This window comes from Ceratotherium simum, chromosome 30, assembly GCF_057802395.1.
Source record: "Ceratotherium simum simum isolate JZ-2026a chromosome 30, ASM5780239v1, whole genome shotgun sequence".
Lineage (NCBI taxonomy): Eukaryota > Metazoa > Chordata > Mammalia > Perissodactyla > Rhinocerotidae > Ceratotherium > Ceratotherium simum.
The window spans coordinates 30026148-30050690 of record NC_141929.1 but is presented as its reverse complement, the minus strand read 5'-3'; the positions used below and the strand labels follow the sequence as shown (position 1 = coordinate 30050690).

The 24543-nt window shown below is 45.8% G+C and overlaps 1 protein-coding gene across 3 annotated transcripts in view; it reads right to left on the bottom strand.

Annotated features, from left to right (window-relative positions):
• Positions 1-8141, bottom strand: part of LOC101395940 (liver carboxylesterase-like) — a 30003-nt gene extending 21862 nt beyond the window's left edge. The window contains exons 1-3 of one of the 3 annotated variants that reach the window (XM_014788577.2): positions 8037-8141; positions 4912-5116; positions 1399-1543 (exon numbers count right to left, since the gene is read on the bottom strand). In XM_014788577.2, the coding sequence (XP_014644063.1) occupies positions 1399-1543; positions 4912-5116; positions 8037-8088 (402 nt within the window). In that variant the 5' untranslated portion in view covers positions 8089-8141. Of the gene's footprint in view, positions 1-1398; positions 1544-4911; positions 5120-8036 lie in introns of all 3 variants that reach the window. The other 2 variants (XM_087420239.1, XM_087420240.1) reach the window with 2 other exon arrangements.
• Between the last annotated feature and the right edge of the window lie 16402 nt (positions 8142-24543).

Below are 24543 nucleotides of genomic sequence, written 5' to 3'. Positions count from 1 at the left end.
AGTTCACAGATGCCTCCTCCACTCCTGGGCATCGTGCCTGCTGTGTCCTGGGAGGTGGCTGGGTGCTCACATCCCTCCCTTCTCCACCTCAGGGATCCCCTCCTTTTCCAGCTGACCTTCCCCACCCTCCAGCCAGGTCTGGAAGAATGCCCCATCTCTGTGCCTCCCTTTATTCAGGAAATGCTGACTCACTGGGTCATCAGCCCATGCCAAAGACAATCAGGGAGGGAAATTAGCCACAACAAAGTCCCAGATAGTTGGCCGAAGGCAAAGGAAAGTGCTTCTTGGATTGACCCATGTTCTGCTCTCCACACTTTTATCAGGAGAAACTCTTCGACATGGGTCTTTTATGCTGAGGACAGGCCACACACAGGCTCAATTTCCTAGTCTGTGTAAAGAGCATTGGTTGAAGATCAGAAGACTTGCGCTCTTGTACTGTCAACCTTACTATGTCACCTCGCCTTCCCCTCTCTGGGCCTCAGTTTCTCTACCTGTAAAGAAGAGTTGGGTTGTTGGCTTATCTCTACATTTCTTTCCAATTCTAACGTTATTGGAAATATATCTTATCTGCTCTGTGTATCAGATTCTTAATCTATCATCCAAGAGTAATCATTCTTGTTCTTCTATTAAAGTAAGAGACCTTGGAAAAATTGAATGCTACGTTACAGATGTACGGCCAGCTCCCCAAAAGATCCTATTTTTGTCACCGCAAAACTGAGGTTGAAGGGGAGAAGAATATGCCACCCCCAAATATGCCATTGTTGTGTGCTGATTATTTTGAAATAAATTTACTTAAGAAAATTACTTGGGAAACAGCGAGTGCAAGGTCACTCTCAATCCCTTTTGTCCCCTGAAAGCAAGAAATAAATCTCCCACGTAAAGCGTACCCTCCCTGCACCTGGAGGGTAAAAGGCGTCCTTATCAGCAGAGACAGGGAATTCAAGGCCGAGAAGGCTGTGTAAACCATTTTTATTGCTCCCTCTTGAACTTGCTACCCCAACCCAAAACCTTTTGCTTTGTCAAATCTTCACAAATAATTGTCTCTTTGTCCAAAGTTATAAATGCTGCTTGCTTTGGTCACTTATTTGATGCTCAATTTTTTATGAGCTCCTATATGTGCAAAATTTAATTTATATTTCTCTTATTAATCTGTCTTATGTCAATTTAATTATTAGGCTAGTCAAAGAACCTAGAAGGGAAGAATGGAAAAGCTTTATACCCTACATTTCCTGTGGTCACGTGGTCTGGCTGTGGTGGGTAAAGAAAGCCCTGGGGCCCCTGAAACAGCCACGGCTGGTGATGTCCCCACCCCAAACTGCCTCATCCTCTTCCAGTCTCCACCAGAAGATCCTGGAGGCTGGAACTCACCAGCCTTGACCAGTGGTTCCCACTGCTTACCGGTAACCTGCTTTTCTTCGTCAAGTCAGCAGGAGTGTAAATGTTTAGGTAAAGACAGTCTTCAGAAATCTGGAGAGGTATGTCATCCTTTTTGTTGGTATCCGTGTCTAAGACCATCTGCACAGGCTCTGTGACTTGGGAGCACCTGGGAGGGGAAGGAAAAGAACAACTCCTGAGGTTCAATCAGAGCTAAGCGAGGAGATGTCTCCTGCAGTCAGGCTGGACCTTGGACTGGGAGATTTAGGCCTGTAATAGAGTTGCTCTTACCAGATTGGAGTCACTGGAATGGGCAGGAGGCTTTCTGGGGATGCAGGTGTGGGGTGGGGGCAGGAGCTCACTAATGTCTTCCAGAACTGTGTATAGTGAGGAACCCTGGCACCTGTCCCCTTCCCAGAGCCTTCGGGTTGCCCTGGGTCAAGGGGAGGAGGCTTCCTATGCACCTGGGAGAGGACCACTTCCTTCATGCCTGGACACAGCCTGACTCTCTGCTGTATTCCCTATGGCGGACTTCACGGTGACCATGTTCTCACTGGGTAAACATGTTCTAGTCCAAGAGAGACTTTCATAAACTATCAGAAGTCATTCAAATGGCAGGCAGTTAGGGCGGACAACAGGTCAGGGATGAAATATTTGTTGGGCAACATTAAAAGAACTGTATTCTAGTCCTGCCTCAGCCACTAATATGATGGGTGACCTTGGTTGAATTCCATCCCCGCTCTGGGCCTCAATCTGCCAGGTCTAGGTGATGGGACTGATTTCTATAAGGATCCTACAGCCCTGACATGTTAAGATTCTATCATCACCCATCCCAGGCAAGCACTACTGGTTTGCCTAATAAGAGATCTTAAAGAAAGATCCAACATACATTAGAATTGGTAACATTTACTGAGTCCTCTCAGCATTCTTGGTGTTGTACTCCATGTAATAACTCATTTAATCCTCAGATCAGCCTTGTGACATATGGAGTGCTTATGTTTCCAAGGATGTTATAAGCAACCTTTCCTGATTTCAATGTACCCAGAAGGCAGGTGTCACTGCCCCCAGTATGTAGATGAGGAAACTGAGGCACTAAGGTGCTTCGATGGCACAGCAGTCAAGTGGCAGAGTCAGAGGCTAGAAAGATGACTTCCTGATCTTCATCCTGGGCCAAATTTCCCTGGATCACTAAGGACAGGGGGCACAATATTCATAAAAGAATAAATTCAAATGTCAAAAAAGGGAACAACACTAGGATTCAAATAATGCAGCATAAATAGCAAAAGTATATATACATATATATAATCATGATCATGATAATAATTACTATTATTATATTGCCTACCCAATAGTCAAAAAAATTTCAATAACCCCAAATATTGGCAAAGGTCCAGTGGATGGAGGTTTTCATATATTAATGAAAAGAGTGTAGTTGGGACATTTCTGGAAGGAAATATAACAAAAGGTGCCTACTCTTGGACTCAGAAAAGTCATTTCTTGGACCTTATTCAAAAAATTTCATGCATGTGTATAAAGATTTACCTACAGGTTGTTCATTACGAAGTTATTTATATTATCAAAAACATCATGAACAACTTAATGACCCCAAATAAGAGATCAGGTAAATAAGTTATGATTCAATACCCAAGGCAATGCAGCTATTAATTGTGAGGCTGTGGTATTTAATGACATAGAAAGATATTCATGATATACTTATAAATGAGCAAAGCAGGCATCCAAACTACCTGTATACTGTGATGGGATGTTGTGATTTATAATAAGAAATATATATTAGTTCTTTGTCCAGTTTCTTGCACAGAGCTCCTAAAACCTTGGAATTTCTTAACTGATAAGAACTATAAAGTTGTCTTTTGTTATATGCATGAGCTAACTTTTGGACCTCACCTGAGGATGGGGCTGGTTGCCAGGAGAACCATCCAGTGATTAGAGGGTTGGAACTTTCAGGGTCCCCTGCCCAGACCTCTGGCAAAGGGAGAGGGGCTGGAGGTTGAATCAGTGGTCAGTGATCAATGGTCAATGATTTAATCACTTATGCTTCTGTAATGAAGCTCCATAAAAAATCAAAAGGGAGTTCAGAGAGCCTCCAGCTTGGTGAACCAGAACGCTTCCTCGTGTCACCCTGCAGGGCCCCAAACTCCACGAGGACAGAAGCTCCTTTCTTCAGGACCTCACCCTACAGATCTCTTCATCTGGCTGCTGACTCTTATCCTTTAATATTCTTCAAAATAAACTGGTCATCTAGAGAGTAAACTAGTTTCCTGAATTCTGTGAGCTGCTTCAGAAAATTAATGGAACCCAAGGAGGGGGTCATGGGAACCTCTGATTTATAGCCAGTGGGTCATTACCACAGGTAACCACCTGGACGTGTGATGAGCAGCTGAAGCAGAGGCAGTCTTGTGGGACTGAGAATACGAACGGTGGCACCTGATCCCATTTTTTGGTAAATAGTGTCTGAATTGAGTTGAATTGTAGGACGCCCAGCTGGTGTCTAAGAATTGCTTGTTGGTGTGTAAAAAAACAAGGGACATTGGAATTGCATGCAGATTCTTAAGTGGTTCTATTTTTAAGGAGGAAATAGGTAAGAGATAAAAGATTAAACAGAATCTAAAATATGAGCAGCAGTTCGTTCCAGATGGTGAATCGTATATGATTTTAATTTTTTTACCTTTCCTTACCTGTGTCTCCTCACTTTTCGGTAACAAGTATGTATTACACTTATAATCAAGAAATAAAAACAGTGAATATTATTTTTAAAGAAAGGATGAAACGAAGGGGAGAAGAGTATAGAAGAGGAAAACAAAGAAAAGAAAAGAAGGCAAGAGGTGGGTTCCTGGAAATTCCTAGAAATGCTGGACCAAGACGAATAAGGTCTGAAGGGACACACACAGGCATCCAGGCACCCTGGGGGGTGAGGCTGAGGGGCTTCTTTGCCCAACTTGTCCAGGGTGCGTAGGACACACCAACCACTGCTCTGCTCGTGACTAGGTAGCTGGACACACCTGGGAGTTGAGAACTTGCCCCTTCAATACTCCAAAGCACCCCTCACCCACACACAGCCTAGTTCACCCCGCTCGCCAACTATGGCAAAGTTCAAGTAAAAAAAATAAAAGAACCACTATTTCTGATCCCTTTCACCTGCTCACATTTTTCATTTTATCCCAAAGCACCTAACATATTCTAACAGATTACATAATTCAATATTAATTTGCATATTGTTTATTATTGGTCTCCTCTCCTAGAATGCAAGCTCCATGAAGAAAGGCTTTTCTCTTCTGTTTACTAATGGATCCCAGGAACCTTAGAACATGCCTAGCATACAGTAGGTGCTCAATAAATATTTGTTGAATAAAGGGCTCTAGAATGCTGTGGGACTTCTGGAATTTCTCTAAGGATCTACAGTATCCTGATGACTCCAGAACACAGTACTAGCAACTCAGAAGATAGCCTTGGCTCCTTCCTGCATCACTTCGAGGCAAACATCCCACTGAAAGACGCCAAAGCCACCCCCCGGCTTACATAGGAGGGTAGGTGGTGGTGTTCTTCACGAAGTGCCATGGTTCTGCAGGCTGTGGTGGAGCAAACCTCAGGGGTCCAAGAGGGGGCTTGGCAAAAGGGATGCCCAGGAAAACGGCCACAGGCTGTGCAAATCCTTCTAAGCTGAGGTACTTCCCCAGGACCTTGCCCTGCACGGTGTCCACAACAGGCGGTGAAGTTGGGAGCCCTGCTGGACATCAGGAGGAAATGAGGACATGTCAGAGGTGGAAGGTTTGACCTGGAATCCAGGTGAGTCTTGCCACTTTCATCATGTGACCTTGAATGAGTGACCTCAACTCTCTAGGCCTCAGTTTCTTCTTATATAAAAGAGAGATGACGTTAACTGTCCTTCCTAACTCATCGGGCTATCTTAGGGAGCAAATGGGAATTGGAGGTAAAACAGCATCAAGTGAAAGTAAATGCAAGAAGGAGGGTTGCTGGGAATGAAGAGACACTGGGTTTCCACTCTCAGAGCATCTGGAAACAATTATCCACTAGGATCCTGGTGCTGAGCTGCATGCTGGATGGGAGGATGAACAAGAGGCGGCCCCTCTTCTCAGAAGCTCTGAACCTTGTAGGGAGAGTGAGCCACATACACACTTGACCCTCCTACTGGGAAGGAAGTGGTCAGTGTCCTGAGAGAGGCACCAGCAAGGTCCTATAGGAGTTAGAAGAGAGAGTGAGGCCTTCTGTTTGGCGGCATCATGAAGGCCGTGACCTTAGAGTGCGGACTTGCAGTAGTGGGAGGACTGAGCAAGGGGAGAAGGAAGAGGGGGCATAAAGGTATAAAGCAGGGAAGAGAATGTGCCCAGGCGAGGCTCTGAGACAGCAAAATGCAAGGCCTGCCAGAGAAAGAGTGATGGTCCATTTGAGCCAGAGGGAGTCTGTGGGGAGGTGAAAAGAATCCTGGGCTGAGATAGGTTCATGTCTGGGAGGGCCTCGAATGCCAGGCTAAGGGTTGGGGTTTTATTTAGCGGGTGAATGAGTAGCAGGGAACAGTTCTGGAGTGCAGGAGAGTGACACAACCAGCTAGAAGATGGTTCTTCAGGTGGCTCTGAGCAAGGTCGTCCAGAGCAGGAGAGACGGGGGCTCAGATTCCTCTCTGTTCCATTCTTGTGGAGCAGACAGTGCTTCCTCACTGAGCTGAAATTCACCTCCCTGCAGCTTCCCCAGCAGCCCTGGTTCTAGCTGCTGTGGGACCATCCTGAGCTGTCATGGGGCAGGCGGCCTTTCAGACACTTGATCGTGCCCATCCCTCAGGTCTTCACTTGTGCGTCTTCAGTTTGTTCAAGCGTTCCTCACAGGAAATGATATCTAGCCTCTCATCCTCCCAGTTTCTCTCCTTTTGCTGTAGACACAAGGCTGACATCTCTCTCACCGTGTGTGGCCAGAACAGAAAAAATAATCCAGATTTGTTCTTATACAAGAATATCCAATACCAACTTTAAAGAGAGAAGAAGTGGACAGAAGCCAGATGGCCAATAGTGGGAAAGTGGGTGATGGGTGAGAGGCATCAGCAATAATGGTAAGAGCAGCAGTTACCACGTATATTATAGGAAACATTTATATACTGGGCACTTCCTATGTGCTGAATGTGCATTCCAGGTCATTTAAATTAATCTTCACAAAAGTCTGGCTAGGTTGGTGCCCATATACCGATTTTACAGATGAGGAAGCTGAGGAAATGTAGGCAGCCAGTGTGGACTTTCTGAAGATGGAAATGGGATGGCCTTGCCAGGAGGTGAACATTGGTTGGGAATAATCCCTCCTAATTTGGTTCTTACTCTGCCCTTATACTCACTCCCAGGCCTCTCACAGTGTCATACCACCAGAAAGAAGATAGAGTCCAGATGAGGTCTGGGCTGTCAGGACTCTGATGGCCAGAGCACTGGCTCTGCATTCAGGAGTCACAGTGAGAATCCAGAGCATGATTTTCCAGGTGACCTTGGACTAACACGTTTCCCTGTTTGAGTCTCAGTTTCTCCATATATCAAATGACACAGATGCGTTCTGAGGGCCCCTGCTGTAACTTTGTAATAACCATGTCTTTTAGTGCCTGTGTTTGATGCTTGGACATAGGGACTTGCGGACCCTGGAGGGACTGCACCTCCCAGAGGCAGCCATTCCTAGAGGTGGGAATCAGCTTGTCCTTCCAGCATGTCCAAGCCTATACCCCAACCACCCTCTTCATGGGGCTCTCACAGGCCAGGCCACTATTATCTTGCCCTAATCCCTCCAGGGTCAGGTACCTGACAAGTGGGAACAGCCACTAAGCCCCAGAGCCCATTGAAATTATTTAGTTTGCCAACCCTAAACCTGCTTATCCTGCCTCACCCCTTCCTCCCAACAACAACTATGATAAAGACCCTTGCCCACAATTCCTCCTCTTCCCTTCGCCTTCTGATGCCCCCCAGTGCTTCACCTTGTGGCCCACCATGGTGGTGATGTGCCCCCTGCCCTTGGGAACTGTGAGTAACAGACTCTATTTCCAATGGCAGTTGGCTACTGGTCTGTTGGTCTTACCATACTTCAAATTTCTCTTAATACATTATATTTGAAGAAAACCCTTTTATTTATAAAACATTTCTTTGCACTCTTCATACCAGAAACTATGCTCTTTAGAAACAATCACCCATTTCCTCCTCACAACAGTACAGTGAGGTAGATGTTGTTGTCATCCCCATTTTAGAGGGGGAAACTGAGGCACAGAGAAGTGAAGTACCTTGTCTCAGGACACACACCTAGTAAGTGCTGAGCTGGGACTCAAACCCTCACACTCGGGCCCCAGAGTTGATATTTATATTTTGTTAAGCTGCTCTTCATGATTTGACCAAATCTGGACTATTATTAAGGGGAAATAAACTGAGTTCTTCAAAGTACTCATCTGGAGGGATGAGGTTGGCTGTATGTGTGGCTGAGGCAGCTGAGGTCTCAGGGTTTTTATCCTCCTCTAAGAGGCTGCCTGGGCTACGCACTACAAGTCTGGAGGGTGAGATACTGCGGAACCAGACCTCTGACGCCTCTGTCCCATAAACATCTCTATCACTTCGTCCCTGGACAAGGATTTCCAAATGTGCCCCCACGATTTATATTTCAGAAGGACTCACCCCAAGCTGTGGAAGTGGCCAGGGAGACCAGGACCAGAGTGAAGAGCCACATCGTGGAAGGACAGCAGCTCCTGGGCCTGCAGATCTCAGAGCTGCTGGGAGGGGCTGTGCAGTCAGGCCCCAGAGCCCCAGCTCCCGCCCCGCCCCCAGCTCCCAGGCTCCCAGCCAATAGCCTAATCAGGCAGAAAAGCTCTCTCCCTTCCAAAGATCACTCCAGGAATTTTTGGAGCCTCTACACCATGCCTCCCAGAGTTTGCCCTCTTTTATCTGAGCAGCAGAGTGAACTCCAAGTACCTAATCACAGACTGGTCAAACAACTTGTTATGTAAGTGTTTCTCCCTTCCTGGACTCTAATCTCAGCGCAGTGTTAGCTTACCAAAGGCAGGCACAGGCAGACAGATGCCTTTAGACGACGGGAGACTCTGTTCTGGGGTCCACAGAACAAGCTTGAAAACTTAGAGCAACTCCCAGGCCCACAGCTGCTCAGCTGGGGATCTGAGGACAAATCTCTTAGCTTCCTTGGGCTTCAACTTCATAGAGCTCTATGTTGCCAAGTTTGGACACATATTAAATTAAGCGCAATCTACCTTCTGATGGCTGAATTAACATTACAATATTCCTGCCAAGTGACTCAGCTTCATGTCCCATACCTCCAGGGTCTGGGAACTCACTACATCTAGATGCAGGGATCTTTGGGCAGAGTGTTCTTATTGTAATGAACTCCATCCCTCCACAGTCCCTGGCTCTTTTCGTTCATTCATCAATCCATGCATGCGTCCTTCTATTTCTTCATTATTCCATATATTCATTCATTCTTCAAACGTTTACCAAATGCCTGGCACTATGCTAGGTGTTACGGATACAAAGATGAACACAAATAATGTTCCATCTCCTCAAGGAGCTCACTGTGTAGTAGATAATACTGATAGGATGGGAGTGGGGGTTGGACTGCAACGCAATGTGTGAGCACCGAAATAGAGGGATACAAATTGCTCTGGGTACACTTGGGAAAGTGTCCTTTACCTGTGGGGACAGGAGGAAGATGCATGAAGCCTGTTTCATAGAATCGTTAAATGTCCAACAATAGTGAATTCAATAAGTACACTCTGGAACAGCTGACTGAGGAAATACGATGCATTCACTCAAACTAGAGAGGCACACTTCTATTTATTGACAAAGAAAGACAATCATGATCTATTGTGAAGAGGGAAAACAACGAGATATAAAATCGTTATTGCTGCTTTGGGAAACAGTGTGGCAGGAAACACAGAGTTATCATATTTCCAAGCAATTCTGCTGCTAAGTAACTACACAAGATAATTGAAAAATGTCCATACAAAAACTTGTACACAAATGGCAGCATTATTTATAATAACCCGAAGTGGAAATACCCAATTGTCCATCAGCTGATGAATAGACATATAAAATGTAATTTATCCAAGCAATGGAATATTATTCAGCCATAGAAAAAAATGTAGTTACTTGTTACAATGAGAATGTTTTCATTCATTTCAAGGTTGAATTTTGAAAATATTATTCTCATGAAAAAATCCAGACACAAAAGGCCACGTACTATAAGGTTCTATTTATAAGAAACGTCCAGAATAAGCAAATCCAGAGGGACAGAAAGTAGATGAGAGGTTACCAGGAGCTGAGGGAGGAGGGGATGAGGAACGACTGCTAACGGGATGAGGTTTCTGTTTGGAGTGAGGGAAAGGCTCAGGGATTAGGTAATGGTGATGGTTACACAATTTTGTGAATTGTGTAAAACCACTGAATTGTACACTTTTATTTTTTTATTTTTTACTTTTTTTATTTTTTATTTTATTTTTATTTTTTTGTGAGGAAGACCAGCCCTGAGGTAACATCCGATGCCAATCCTCCTCTTTTTTGCTGAGGAAGACTGGCCCTGGGCTAACATCCGTGCCCATCTTCCTCTGCTTTATATGGGACGCCGCCACAGCTTGGCTTAACAAGTGGTGCATCAGTGCGGGCCCGGGATCTGAACCGGCGAACTCCAGGCCATCGCACCGGAGTGTGCACATTTAACCACTTGTGCCACGGGGCCGGCCCTTGAATCGTACACTTTAAAGAGGTGAATTTTATAGTATGTGAATTATATTTCATTAAAACAAAGAAATATTTTTTGAAAAAATCCAGCCATGTATAATATCCCACCTTAGTGAAAATATTTATCTTTATTTCACCGGAGAAATTCTGGAAGATTATAATCTAATTAGTATCACAACAGCCATTTCCTGGCTGTAGTATTGTGAGTGATTATACTCTTTGAATTTTCACTCTTATTCATTCAGACATTCATTTGACTGTGTGGCAAATGCTGTGCTAAGTGTTTTGTTTACAGAATCTCACTTAGTTTTCAAAATAAGCCTGTGAATTGATTCTATTATCTCCCGGGGCTCAGCGTGGTCCAGGAACTGGCCCACAGTCACACATCAAGTATGAGGAAGAGCTGAGGACTGAACAAATGCTCCATAACATTACAGCCCATACTTGCAACCACGCTGCTGTGGGGTCAAAACTTTCTGACAAATTGACTTTGTTGGTGCCCTAAGCACATGCTTGGTTCCCTGTGGGCAAGCTCAGGTGGCCCTCTCTTCTGGGATCTCCTCCAATCAGCCCATTCAAAGTGCCACACCTTCCTGCTGACCCCTTCTGGACCCTCAGGCTGCCTGGAAGGATGGTTGGAAACAGGGGTGCTGGGGTTCCTGAAAGAGCTAGTGACCAGGTGGTGGAGGGCTTGCTGATGGCTCACACTTCATGGTCCCTCTCCCAGTGTGAACTTGCCATCAAGGAGGTGCTGCCCAGCCTGGAACACATGACCCAGTCTCCCTCACATTAATGGGAGTCATGAGATTTGTTCTTGTCAATGGAGAGGGTGCAGACGTGAAGCAGAGTTGTCTCCAGGCCAGCGCAGTAAAGAGACAGCTGTGCCTTCTCCACGCTCACACAGTTTTCCCAGTGTCATTGGAAAGCCTGCCCTTGTCCAGGCCAGACCAATATTGACATCAGGGAGAACTGTGCAACCAGCAGCCATAAAACACATGACAATCCTAGAAAAGTTCTCAGGATCTTGTCCAAGGCCATAGGTTATAGCTGATTGAATCTTCTGGAGATTCAATATTAGGAAAAGGATGCTCATTTACATTAATTCTAGACATTGTGGCAGGCAGTCAGGGGAAGCCCTGTGGTGGGGTGAGGACTTTGTAATAGCATTAGGGTCAGTCTCTACAGGTCATGGCTTCTGCAAAGATTGACCTGGCCTGGGATTCCTCTCTTTTATCCAGGAAAGAAACACAGGTTGTAAAGAACACCCTAATAAAGAGCACCCTTACCTCTATCCACATGAGACAATCTAGGTGGTCCTCACTGTAGACAACAAGGCTGTTTATAATCACTTAGCACAATACACACAGATACACACACACACGCTCTCTCTCTCTCTCTCTCTCTCTCTCTCTCTCTCTGTCACACACCCACACACCTGTTAAGGCATAACCATCCTGCCTTTTGCGCTGGTTAGCTGGCCTTTGCAACCTGTGAACACAGCCCTGGCTCTTAGCCCGTGAAGATTACAGGGTGCTGACTTAGCAAAATATAAAAGGCAGGGATGAATTATTCTACAATTCCCACTGTTCCATCACGTGCCCACTTGTGATACCAACCAATTCTGCAAACAGAGGAGGCCACTCCCAGACCTTGCCATGTCTGGCTGCAGCCTGGAAGCCCATTCCTGCTTCATGATGACTCTGCAGAAGTGATGGGTGAGGCTGGAGTCTATGAAGCCTAAAGCCAGACCTCAACTTGGCTTAACGTGTATAATCTCCCTGCATCACATTAGCTGTAAGTGATACAGCTCTTCTTGTTTCAGTGACAGTTGACTGGGATTATTGCTGTTCCCTCGGGGAACTCCCTGAGGTTTCCCATGTGGAAGTAGATGGTCTGAAGAGTAAACTCCTAGGAACTGACCTTAACTCCTAAGTTGTTGAGCAGGTCTTAGGAGAGAAGACATCTCTGGGGGCCCTAAATAATCCCACCAAACCTCTCCATCTCCATCAGTTTACTCAACAGATACATGGAGAGCACATGCTAGAACAAGCACTGGACTGGTAGGAGCCCCTGTCCTACTGGCCCCTTCACTCGACTTTGTCTGTTAATCATGGGGTCAATCAGGCAGAGCGTTCATGTTGGGGAACACAGCACTGGAGACCAGAGGTCTGGGAACTCCACTGGGTGACATTCAGGGATCCTTCTCGGACAGGAACGGCTGAGAGGCAGAGAGTGACTTGGTGAGGTAACCTCTAGTGCACCATCCACCCTGGATCAATATTCTGTGAATACAGAATTCTATGACATTTTACAATGCAGGCTAGACGTAAGCAGTGCTTCTGCAACCTCGGTTATCCTCATAATAATGTCATGTTTTTGCCCTATCAGCATACTATCTGTACTACGATTGGAAGTTTTCTTAAACATGTTAATCCTCTACTTTAACATATTCATTCAAAAAGGAGATTTTACACCATTTGCACAAATGGAAGACCTGTATAACTTGCCATGAATTAAAGGTAAGCATGGAAAATGTATCATTGTATTTTTAAAAATTAAAATGATGGTAAAATTAAAAAGCGAATGAGAAAATATAGGTAATAATACCTCTAATTGATTTACAAAGTTGTATACCCCAAAATAAGTCACTCAATGGGAAAAGTGGACCACTGATGGTCAGTTAGTAACATAAGGGCAGGACAACCTTGTCCACCATCATGACCACCAGCTAATTCCCCAGGAACTGGCTTCACTGAGGGTCATTGTTCCTGCAGCCATTTCCTTGAGTTTCAGGGACCTTCTTCCCTTTGACACTCAGATCACCGGGGAGAAATCTCATTAGGTTCACCCCTCTCAAGGCCCTTGATTCTGGGCTGGTAATTAGGTGGTCAGACTCCCAGTGGTCAATCTCACAGCAGTGCTGAGTGAGAGAGCATGTGTGGTAAATTTAGGCCTGAGGGTGAGTCCTGGAGGGTAGTGCTGCCCCACGGGCATAGTGGTCATCCCGCATGGCACTAACACCTGGCGGTCAGGTCACCTACATCAGGCGATCACGTGGGACTGCCTAGTTCACCTCCTGCTGAGTAAGAATGTGTTGTGAGAGTAGGGTAAACCATGGTAGCAAATGGCCCAGAATTTCAGGGGCTTATTCCTTGCTTATGTAAGGGACTGGGGTGCTGTTCAGCTCAACAAAGTGGCTGTCCTCCATATGGTGACTCAGGAATATAGCCAGGGGCTCAGCAAACTTATTCCGTAAGGGCCACATGGTAAATATTTTAGGCTTGGTGGGCCCTATCGTCTCTGTGGCAGCTCCTGAACTCTGTTCTTGTAGCAAAAGCAGCATAGACAACGCCCAGGCAGACTGCTATAGCTGTGTTTCAATAAAACTTTATTTTAAAACAGATTGTGGGCCAGATATGGCCCATAGAGCAGAGATTTATCATCGCCTAGACCGCGGTGGCTTTGCCGTCTTTAACTCATATTTTCTAATGTTATTAAGGGTGTTGATTCCAGTCAGCTCCAGTGGGGAGGAGCCTGATGAACTGAACATGGCGCAGGGGGGGCGTTTTGGGCCAGCCCTGGATGTGGCACTCCTCACTTCCACTCACATTCCGCTGGAAAGAACTCAGCCACACGGCCAATCTGATTGCAAGGAAGGCTGGGAGATGTGGTCTGGTTGTGCCTCAAGGAGGTAGAACAGGCTTCATTAGACCACTAGCAATTCCTGCAACAAGCAATATCCATTATATTATGGATTTGATATTATGGATTTTTTTTCTAATACAAGGCAATACAAATGCATAGCCATTATATAAATGGTTTAAAGTGTGTTTGCACACCATCCAAAATCATCTTGCATAAATCTGGGAATAAATGTACTACACTTTGGTAAACAATGAACTTTTGTATTTCTTTAATTTAAAATCCAAGAGGCAGATTGTAAACCCAGCCCCTGCTTGCTATGGCTAACTATAAAGGTTTCCTTCAGACTTTATGAATAATAAAGGTAAATGGGTGAATCAGTAAAACACATAAACATTCAGGCCCAGAAAAGTTAATATTGAATAATATTCTGGAAAGGGCTCAGCAAACTCAAATTACTATTACAGACATCTGGGTGAATACAGGGACCTCAACTACAGAAGTGTTTTCTGTGTTTTCTTACCCTGAATGTTTATATATATTAATGCCCCAAACTGTCCTTGACTTCTCCTGATTATACTGAGCATTAACAGTTGAGCAGGAATTGGAGGAATAGCGAAGACAGGAGATTAGTGGTGGTGCAAGGTGCCTTTGAGGGCTTCTAGAGGCAGTCATTTGGGCTGGAAGGGTCAATAATGACAGAAGGCTTGAATACCAAGTTAAGGCGAGCTGGCTTTCACCCCGGACAATGGGGAGCCACTGAAAGGCTTTAATCCAGGGAATGGCAAGATAAAAGGACATTTCTGAAAGTAGAATCTGGAAGAAGCAGGCAAGCCATTGGAGATGCCAAGAGGGTTACTCTGAAGAGGAACCTCCAAGCACGCACTGGGAGGGTGGAGAGTGAGCTCTCCTCTCCAAAGTTGTCTAAGTTTTCTGTGTGTGAAATCTTGGCCTTTTGGGTTCCACAGGCTTCAGCAAGAATAATGACATAAGCATCTCCAAAATGTTGGACAGCATGAAGGTTTGTCAAATCCCAGGATCTATTAATGCTGGCCCTTAGTTCTCACTTTAGGTGGGTATGGAAGCCATGGGTAAGTTGCACCCCTCTGAGATCCCCCCAGTCGTTGTCTGTTCTGTCCTTCTATAGAAGCAGGTCAGGAGCACATTGGGGGAGGGCACAGGAGTGTGCATGGGAGGATCAGTCAGGCCATGGTCCCCCAACCCCATCACCCGCTTTCCAAGGGCCTTTCAAGAAACACACATGTAAAATGTCATTTCAACATGCCAATAAGCATAAACATCAAGGTAAAACCAGACACTCGAATTACCCCTACCAAATTGACAAGGATTTGTACCACTGCTGTTTTAGTGTTCATGCCAAGTATTGGAAACAGTATAGAAAAGCAGGAACTTTCACAACTGATGTGGGAGATAAACTAGCATACTTTCTTGGGGGCCATTTGGCAAAATCCATCCAAATACAATCCTCCCATGGTATCCGCAGGGGGATTAGTTGCAGGCCCCCTCATGGATACCAAAATCTGTGAATGTTCAAGTCAGAAGTGTGGTGACCAGAGACTCCTGAAACAACTTGCAACTATCTGGCTTCTGTTATCCTGCTTATCAGCTACTGGCACTGTCAGCCTCAGGTCTGGGAGGGGTTGAGCTGGAACAGACTAACAGGGTATGAAGGTAAATGGTTCAGCTTGAAGAAATCAAGGAAGGACATCTCTGTCCAAAGAAAAGGCCCTAGAAAGCGCCATGGCTTGGACGTAACCAGGAGCCACAGATCCATTGTTTCTGCAGCAGAGAATGGCTATTATACAGGGAGCAGCCCCCACGCCTTCTGCAGCTTCAGGCTCAAGTCCAGAGTCCTAACTCGGATGAGCCAACTCAGAATCAGAAGAGCAAAGGCCTGAAGTAAGCCCACCCCGTGGCCACAGTGGGCCTGTTGCAGACATTAAGCCATGGTCAGTGCAACAACAAGGCACCTGTCTACTGTCCACATTGAGCCCATTCCCAGGTTCCAGCTAAATTTTCATTCTTGCACCACAACCCCGCAAACTCCCCTGGAAGTTGCCATTGAACACTGACCCCTAACCCCAGTCACTTGGTAGTAACAATACTCCACCAATGGAGAGGGGTGAGAGGGCAGGGCCAATATTTGACATAAGGAAGGACATTGCAACTCGAATATTTTAAGTGAGATGCAGAGTCAGATCCAGAGCCAAAATTAGCATTGTTAGCTGGGTAATTAAATTTATAGTAGTCTCCACCAGAGTTTTGGAATTGGAAGAGAAACATGCCACAAGGAGTGCCTGGCTTTGTTAAAAGAGAGAATGGGACCATCCCAGTCTCACAAGCCAGGGATTCCCAGGAGGACTGAGACTTTCGGAACATCAGCACCTTGGACAAGGTCAACGCACTGACATTTAATTAGCGAACAGATTGGCTTATCCTGTGCCGGTTACACTTCCTAATGCTTTATAAATTGCAGCTCAATGAATCCTCCTAATGAGTCCATGAAGTAGTATTATTAACCCCATTTACAAGTGGAGGAAACTGAGACATAAGGAGATGAAATAACTTACTAGGTGGTGAGAGTGGGCTTTGAACCCAGAAAGTCTGGCTCCAGTCTGTGTTCTTAACCATTCTGATATTCCATCTCCCCTGGTCCCCAGCCATACAGGGATAACATGGTCTAGCTGGTAGGGACATGGGTCCTTAACTAGTCCCAACACCGTCTTCATTTCAAATATGTAGTACGTATAAGAATAAAAATATCCATTTGTATATGCACATATGTAATTGTACACATATTTGTGATTTATACATATGCAAATACTTAAGTATATATAATTTATATATAAATGTATATATATTTAAGTGCCTACAATACCCTAGGAAGAAATTACTTACCCTAGGCCACATAGTAAGAGAGAGAATTCATTGTGAACAGAGTTCTCCTGTCTACCAGGGAAAACACCTTTGCTGGCTTTCTCCAAGCACACCCCAGTCCTGTGTTCTCTGGTTCTCTATGCCGGATACAGGTCCCATCTAGGCTCATTATCAAGAAGCAAAAAGATTATACGTACAGTGTACGTGTGTTAGGATGACAAGTGGCTGCATGTGACAGATCTCACTGTGGTCTCTTAACAAAGGAGGTTTTCTGATTCTCCTGTAACTAATAGGCAATGGGTCAGAGAGAGGGGTTCTTCAGCAGGAAGAAAAGGGAGAACATCCTTGGTTCCAGAGAAGAACTTCCTCCATCTGGATGTGAGCAGAAACACAAGAAGGCTCTGGAGATGCTTAAGAAAGTCAAGGATTTGACCTCCTTCTAGCTTCCTGTTCCACCATCCATAGCATGTGGTTCTCATGCTCATGGAGAAAAATTGGATAATCCACCTGCAGACATCTTGCCCACCTTTCAGGTAGCAGGCAGGGAAATAAAGAGAGGGCAAAAGTCAGAGGCCAGCTGAGTCTGTACCTCTTTACTCTGGAGAAGAGTAGATTTTTCTAGAACCTCACCCAGATGTCCGCCTACATTTCATTGACCAGATCTGTATAAACTGGCAACTTCTAGCTATAAGGGAATTTGGGGGGAAGGGTAAGAATTTGTAAATGTACATTTCTTCTCTAGACAGAATCTGTGTTCTCTTAGGAAGATGACAAGAAGGATATGGGGAGGATGCTTCTCATCGCCTCCCTTCCCGTAGCTTTCTCACATTGGATTATGACATCTGTTGAGAAAGGTGAGGAGGGGTGTTGTGGCACCAACACAGGCTCCTGCTCCCAAGCAGAGGCTGAGGGAAGACAGAAGGACTAGGGATCTTTATCTCTAGACCAGTCTCAGAGCCTATTTGTACCCTCAACACTTCCCTGAACCAGGGAGTGAAAAGCAGTTCTTCTCCTAATAAAAGATCTAGGAGGCTCTGTACTGTTTTATCTTGGATAGGTTCACTCATTCATTCATTCATTCATTGATCAGAGCCATACCCAGTCCTACTACGTCCCAGGGAAGAAGTAGAGAACACAAAGATCAAATAACCCTGTCTTCAAAGAACTCTCAGTCTGATGGAGGAAACAGCTGGTGTGCTGATCAGCAAACATATATTGAACACCTACTGCATGCTTCTTATAGCCCTTCACTGGCTCCCCTTTACCTTCAATGTAAATCCAAGTTCCTCAGCCTCCCCGTCCTCATCTCACCCCACCTCTCTGCTCCAATCACCCTAGACTAGCTACAGGTGTGTCCTCAAGCACACCCTGTCCCACTGGACATCATCCCTGGGCCTTTCTCTGTCTCTCTGAAACTGGAAAAGTCTTATCTGTTCCACAAGATGACACCCCTAAAAAAGCCTTTCCTAAACTACCCTATCACCACACTTACCAGAGCTTGTTGATATGATATTTTGGGGGGCCAGCAAATTTTGGGACAGGAGGCACAACCACTTACTTCTATTTATATCTCCAGTGTCTAGACGAGTATCTGGCAGATGGTCGGCCCTCAGTAGATGGATGGGATACGAGACGAGTGAGACAAGGCCATCTCATAACCAGGCAGAGAAATCATGCACAGAGCTCCATGTAGGGACATCTGAGTGGTCCCCATAACAGATGGCCCTTGAGCTGAGTCGTGAGGGAAATTCCAGGTCATGAGATAGCAGAAGTGACAACACAGTGGCATGAAGCAGTATAGGCAATACATGGATCTGCAGAAATTTGCAGGGTTCAAGTGGATGGGCCGTAAAGGAATGTAAACCAGAAGATGAGGGCCCTATTATGATGGGATAAGGAGAAGGTACTTTTTCCTGGGGTACTGGGGAGTCGGTTGTAAGTGTTAGATTGGTGCCATGATGTGATCATACTTGGGTGTTATACATAGTATCAGTGAGTGAATGCTGGGTAGCAAACCTCGCCAGATCTTAAAACCATGTATACAGTTCCTGAGTCTGTGGACCACCCATCTGCCAATGTTCTGCTGATCTGAACCAAGCTCAGCTGATCTTGATCAGGCTCACCCATGTGTCTGCAGCTGAGGATCAGCTGCAGGCTGGCTGGTCTTAGATAGCCTCTCCTGGGATGGCTACCCTCCATGTGGTGTCTCATTCTCCAGCAGGTTAGCCAGGGCTTGTTCACATGGTACTCATGTGAGCTCAAGACAGCAACCGGACATGAGCAAGACCTCATGAGTCCATAACTGAGAACCAACACACCATGACGTATGCCCTATCTTACTGTCAAAGCAAGTCTAAAGGCCAGTCCAGACTCTGAATAAGTGGAGATGCAAAATCTCATGGCAAAGCGTGTGTGTATAGAGAGGTGAAAACAGTTGTGGCCATTCAGATGCATCACTGTGGCTCTGCAGGGTGGAGAATAGTGGCAGGGAGACTAGTTTGGAGTCTTAGACAAGCCCAGGTGAGAGGCAAGGGATAGATCCTTTGCAGAGAAATGTTATGTGAGTGGAGCTTCCTGAGCACTTCCGAGGTGCCAAGATCTGGATGAGTTCTGTGTTCGAGGCTGGGGAGACCACCTGGGCCAGAAGGCATTTAATCTCAGTTTGAAGGAGGAGTAAGCTTCAGGAACCTCCCACCAAGCACCCCCTGCATGGATAGGATCTAGAAGCTGCAAGAGCCAAGGGACCAGTCTGAATGCTGTACCTGGATGTGTCAACACAGGCATTGTCAGCACTATTTGGGGTCATCCTGGGGAGTCTCACCCTGGGATTGCAGTCCTGGCTCCATCCCTGAAGCAGGTGTGACTACATGGACACTGCCCACAAGAGGGAAGGAAATAGTTTTCAGCCTAATTGGTGCTTTTGGCCAGACTCAAGAATGAAATTAGACATTAGGACAAGACCAGATACTGATTTTAAACAATATTAAGGAGGAGGATTGTTGTGTAGGAGGAAGGATTGTTTTGCACTTAAGGACTCAGGCTCTGCTGTCAGACTGCCAAGGTTCATGGCCCAGCTCTGTCACGAGGGCTGGCTTCATGGGCATGAGACATGTGCAGTCACACAGATCCTGGGTCTCAGAAGGACTCCAGGCTCCACGGTTGCTTTAATGCTCTGCTGTTTCCATTTTGAAATTTTTAATAATTTTTAAAATGAGAGGTTATGTTTGTTTTGCCCAACAAAATAATGTTAATTACACATTTTTATTTTGCTTAGCCAATTAAGAAGCTAGACCTCTCTATCACTTGCTACTTGAGTTTTCTTGGGCCTTGTGTCAATCTCATAAAGTTGCTATGAAGATCATTGGAATTAATACAAAAAGTACTTTATTATGAAGACACATAACAAATATTCAATAATTTTTAGTTACCAGTAGTAATATAGCATTCAGAGATGTAATCAACAGATCACTGAACGCTGATGTCCACTTCCACCTTCTAAAGATCCATCTGGCTGGCCATCTGTCAGTCTGTCCATCTCATCCCATTGGCATGCACTTGCTAGGGGACCCTGAAAATGAATCTGACCTTGGTTCTGACCCCAAGGAGCCCATAGTCTAACAGGAATGCCTCTGGTCATTAGCAACTTTGCCTTCGTTTTGATTCCTGGTGCCGACCTACAGATGAAGCTGATGGCCACAAGGACTGAATGGGCAGGACCATATTTGCTGACACTGGGCTAACCGTCCACTCCCTTATTAGCCTCTCACCTCCTGAACTGACCAGGTGAAGCTCTGGGCAGGGCCTGCAGTTATGAGGGACCAACTTCAGAAGGCCGCGCTTCCCACAGTGCCCTTCTGAAGGGTGATATGTGGGTTGATCTGCTGTACCCCGTGGGTGTGGGCACAGCTGAGCAGTCCAGGGCAGGCCCCAGACCAAGAAGGACTAGTGGGTGGATGCACACCCTGGTCAGGGAGGATCTCTACTGGAAGGTGACTGGGACAACCAATCAGACCTTCTCTCTCAGGAAGTTTGAACTGAAACTGTGCAGAGAAAGCCCGAGGTCAGGAGAGGGGACAGAGCATAGTGCGAGGTAACAGTGAGCAGAAGCCCTGAGCAAACAGACCCAGAGGACATTGGTAGCAGCAGTGGAAGCAGAGACTCAGAGGGGATGAGTGGAGGTGAAGGGGGATGTCCAGGTCAGGGGGTGGTGGGGGCCACTGCAGAGGAATTCACACAATGACCTTGTTGTTACATAGCTTCCTCAGATTCATCTCCTAGACAACATTCCTGTCCCCACAAGTCCTGGTCAATGAACCACTTTCCTTCTTGCTTCCTGCATTCTTACCACAAGCCCCCAGTCACTGAAGAAATACTGGGTGGTCCTACATATTTTGCAATCTCCAGGAACCTGGCAAACAACTCTTTTACTCACCTGCTCGTGCTTTCAGCCGTGCATGCATGCATGCATTCAGCTCACACTCTGTGCAGGGCCCTGGAGATGCAGAGACCTATAGAAAGGGTCTGTGCCTTCAGGAACAAACTGACCATATCAGTGGTTCTCAACACTGCCTGCACACCATCTTCACATAAAGAGCTTTTAAAAAATCCGAATGCCCAGGCATCTCCCCAGGCGAAAGGAGTCAGAATTAAGAGGGGGCCTGGCACTGGCATTTTTTAAAGGTTACTCATATGATTCCAATGGGCAGCCAGGATGGAGAACTTCTCATCTAATGGATTTCTTTCAGCTCTGCAGGTTTTTCTTCTTTAAGCCTTCCTCCATTTATTCTTTTCATCTCCACCCTTTGTTTCTCAGGTTTTTTTCTCCTTTCCTTTTCTGCTTGCCCTGTCTCCATTTTAGGTCATGCCTTGGTCTAGATGAGGCACAAGCTCATACCACTATTTTCCCCAAAGGGTAGTTAGTCATGATTTTTTAAGGGAAGCATGCACGTTGGAAATACCAAAGCCTCAGGCTTTTGCCACTTCCTGGAATGTGGGGGCAAAGTGCGTTTGACAGAGTCAGTTTCATGCCCTGGAGCTGGGTGAGGAGGGGGAGCAGCTGTAAACAGAAGCAGATGGACAAGGAGTGGAGAGTGTGGTCAAGAGGGAAAGGCCCTTCCTGTGTGGAGGGGTTCAGTCTGGGGGTGGTCAGGCAGTGCAGCTGAAATACCGCAGCTTTGGGGCAAGGAGGCCTCAGTTTGTCTCCAGTAGTTTGTCAATGTCCTCTGGGTGACTTTGAGCCTGTTCCTTCCCCTCTCTGGGCCTCCCTTGTCCACATGTAGGGGTGGTCAAGTGTCCTTCCTGGTGCCCTTCTATGACATGTCATGTCATGTCATGTCATGTCATGTCATGTCATGTCATGTCAAGTCTTTTTCTTCTAGTTGCCTTTAATATTTTCTCATTATGTGTCTAGACGTGTATGTTTTTCAATCCTGCTTTGGGTTACTGATCTTCCTGGATCTGTGCTTTGATGTCTTTCCCTATTTTTGGAAAATTCTCAGCCCTTATCTTTTAAACTATTTTTTCTGCTCATTCTTTTTATCTTCTCCCTCTGGGATTCCAGTTACAAATATGTTGCACCATTACATTTTATGCCACATCTCTTAGCTCCTTTGTACTTTTTTTTTTTTCCTCACTCTTTTTTCTCTTTTTATTTAAACTGGGTAATTTATATTGACCTCTCTTCAATCATTCTTTCCTCACCTGTGTCAAGTGCACTGGTAAACCCATTGAAGGTATTGTTCATCTCTGTTACTATTTTTAAAATTTTCTTACATTTCCATTGGCTTCTTTCTGCAGAAATTACCCATCTGTTGATGAAAGTTTTCCATATAGTTGTTTTAGATTCCTATTCTGTTAGTTCTAACACCTTGGCTACCTCTGACTCTGCTTCTATTGATTGTTTTGTCTCTTGTTAGTCTTTCTTTTTTTTTTTTTTTTTCCTTGCTTTTTGTGTGTTTGTAATTTTGGTGAGAGGTCCAGAGCCCTCTTCAGCAACATGTGTAGGAGAGTAGAAACTGAAGTATATATGATTTATGACTGGAAATTGGCACGCCTCTCCTTCTGTTACATTGATAATGTGTGTGTGTGAGAGTGTGTGTGTGTGTGTGTGTGTGTGTGTGTGTGTGTTGGGAGAATGGAATTAATTTATCAGGAGCTGAGCAGGGCTTGGGTTTCGTTATGGCTATAGTTATATTCAGTGAACCATGTGGTACACATTCTTCTAGTGTTACTTTGTGCTTAGGCCAAGAGCTGCTGAAAAGCTTCCATCAGTGTTCCTGTGCCACCATCAGCTTTAGCCCTGCCCTATGCACCTGCCTTTCAGAGAGAGTCTCTCTCCACACATTCACTGTCACCAGTTGTACATTTCTGCTGCTCAGTACTTGGTGTGTGCTAACTCAAGGTGGCATCGAAGAGTGGTTTCTCTTGTCCTGGTCCAGCCTCAACTTTGGCAGACTCTGTGTCCCTAGGTTGTATAGAGGGGCTTTCTCAGTCATCCTGACCCTCCCCAGCAGTAAAAGACCTATAAGGATCAGGACTCTAGATGTTCTCCTGTCCCTCTTCGAGGGGCAGTGGGCTTTTAAGTTTTCCTTTTCCTCAGCCTCAATAGGTCTTCTGCAATACCCCAAGGGAGGGGGGTTTGGCGCAATTTTCCCAAAGGTTTGGGAATTTTGTGGCTTAAGGGAGACATGTCTCAGCAGGGCTTCACGCCTGCACCTCTATGGCAGGCTTTCTCTGGTCTTACTACCTGCCCCCGATTTTTCTCAGGAGTTCCTGATTGAGGTCCATGGAGAAGAGTCTGTGTAAGCTACCCCATGGGTCTGTGGCCCCTGAGGATTTTATACTGTGATACTAGCCAGGACTTGGACTTTAGCACTTGATTAGAAATATTAGAGTAATTATACTCACACCTATGGTGACCCCATTTTCCGTTTGTAGGCGGGTGGTAAGTCAGCATCCACATACCACCTCTTCTTCAAAATGCCTGTCTTCCCTGAGACTTCAGGGAAATTGCTCACCTGCAACCTTAGCTCTTTGAATGGTTCAGGAGAAGTCATGATTTTAAGGATAATCCATCTTTTTCTTGCTCTTAGTGTAGGAGTGACACTCCTTAGAGCCTTCTACTTCCCAGCAGAAGTCAGAAGTCACCCCCATGGATTCTGAAGGAGACACTTTTACGATGACACCTCAGGGATTACTCCAAGTTGGTCACACGTTGGACCTGAAGTGGTCCAGGCTACAGAAGGGGCTCAGATGAGTTGTTGGAAGAGATGACCTCAGGGACGGGCCTGGGAGGATACTGTATATGTTGAAGAAAGAATTGTAGACCTGAGAAATTGTCAGTAATGGCCACAAAACAGTGCCACAGGGTCACCTCTGCACCTCCCCTCTACACCAACACCAAGCTACATCCTGAATCTGTGCCACCCTCACCTGTACAGGTGGTTCCAAGTGTAGGTGAGAGGACACTACACTTTGGCCACCCCACACCTTGTTGTTGGAAGATGTTGAGGGCTCAGAGATGTGGAGCAGATGCTGAGTCCCCTAGACAGCTCCCAGGGCCCAGCCTGCTGGACTCCGCTTGTCCAGAGGCCAAGTCAGACCTTCCAGAGGCAGTTTCGTGCTGATGGTGCCCTCTCTCTCCATTCTTCTGTCTCTAAGGAGGATGGCTTAATCTCCAGCCAAAGACACAGACACTGACTTGATCTCCAAAAGAATATTTATTCCCAAAATTAAGGCCACAGATACAGAAATTTTCCCACACTGGCCTCTGCCCACTCCCACCAGACAATTCCCCAGCATCCACATAAGATGCCTCTTTGACCAGAAACACCTTCTGTAGAATACCCCAACTGGCCATCTGGGTTCCCCTAGGCCTCTGAGGCTGGCTGGGCTGCCC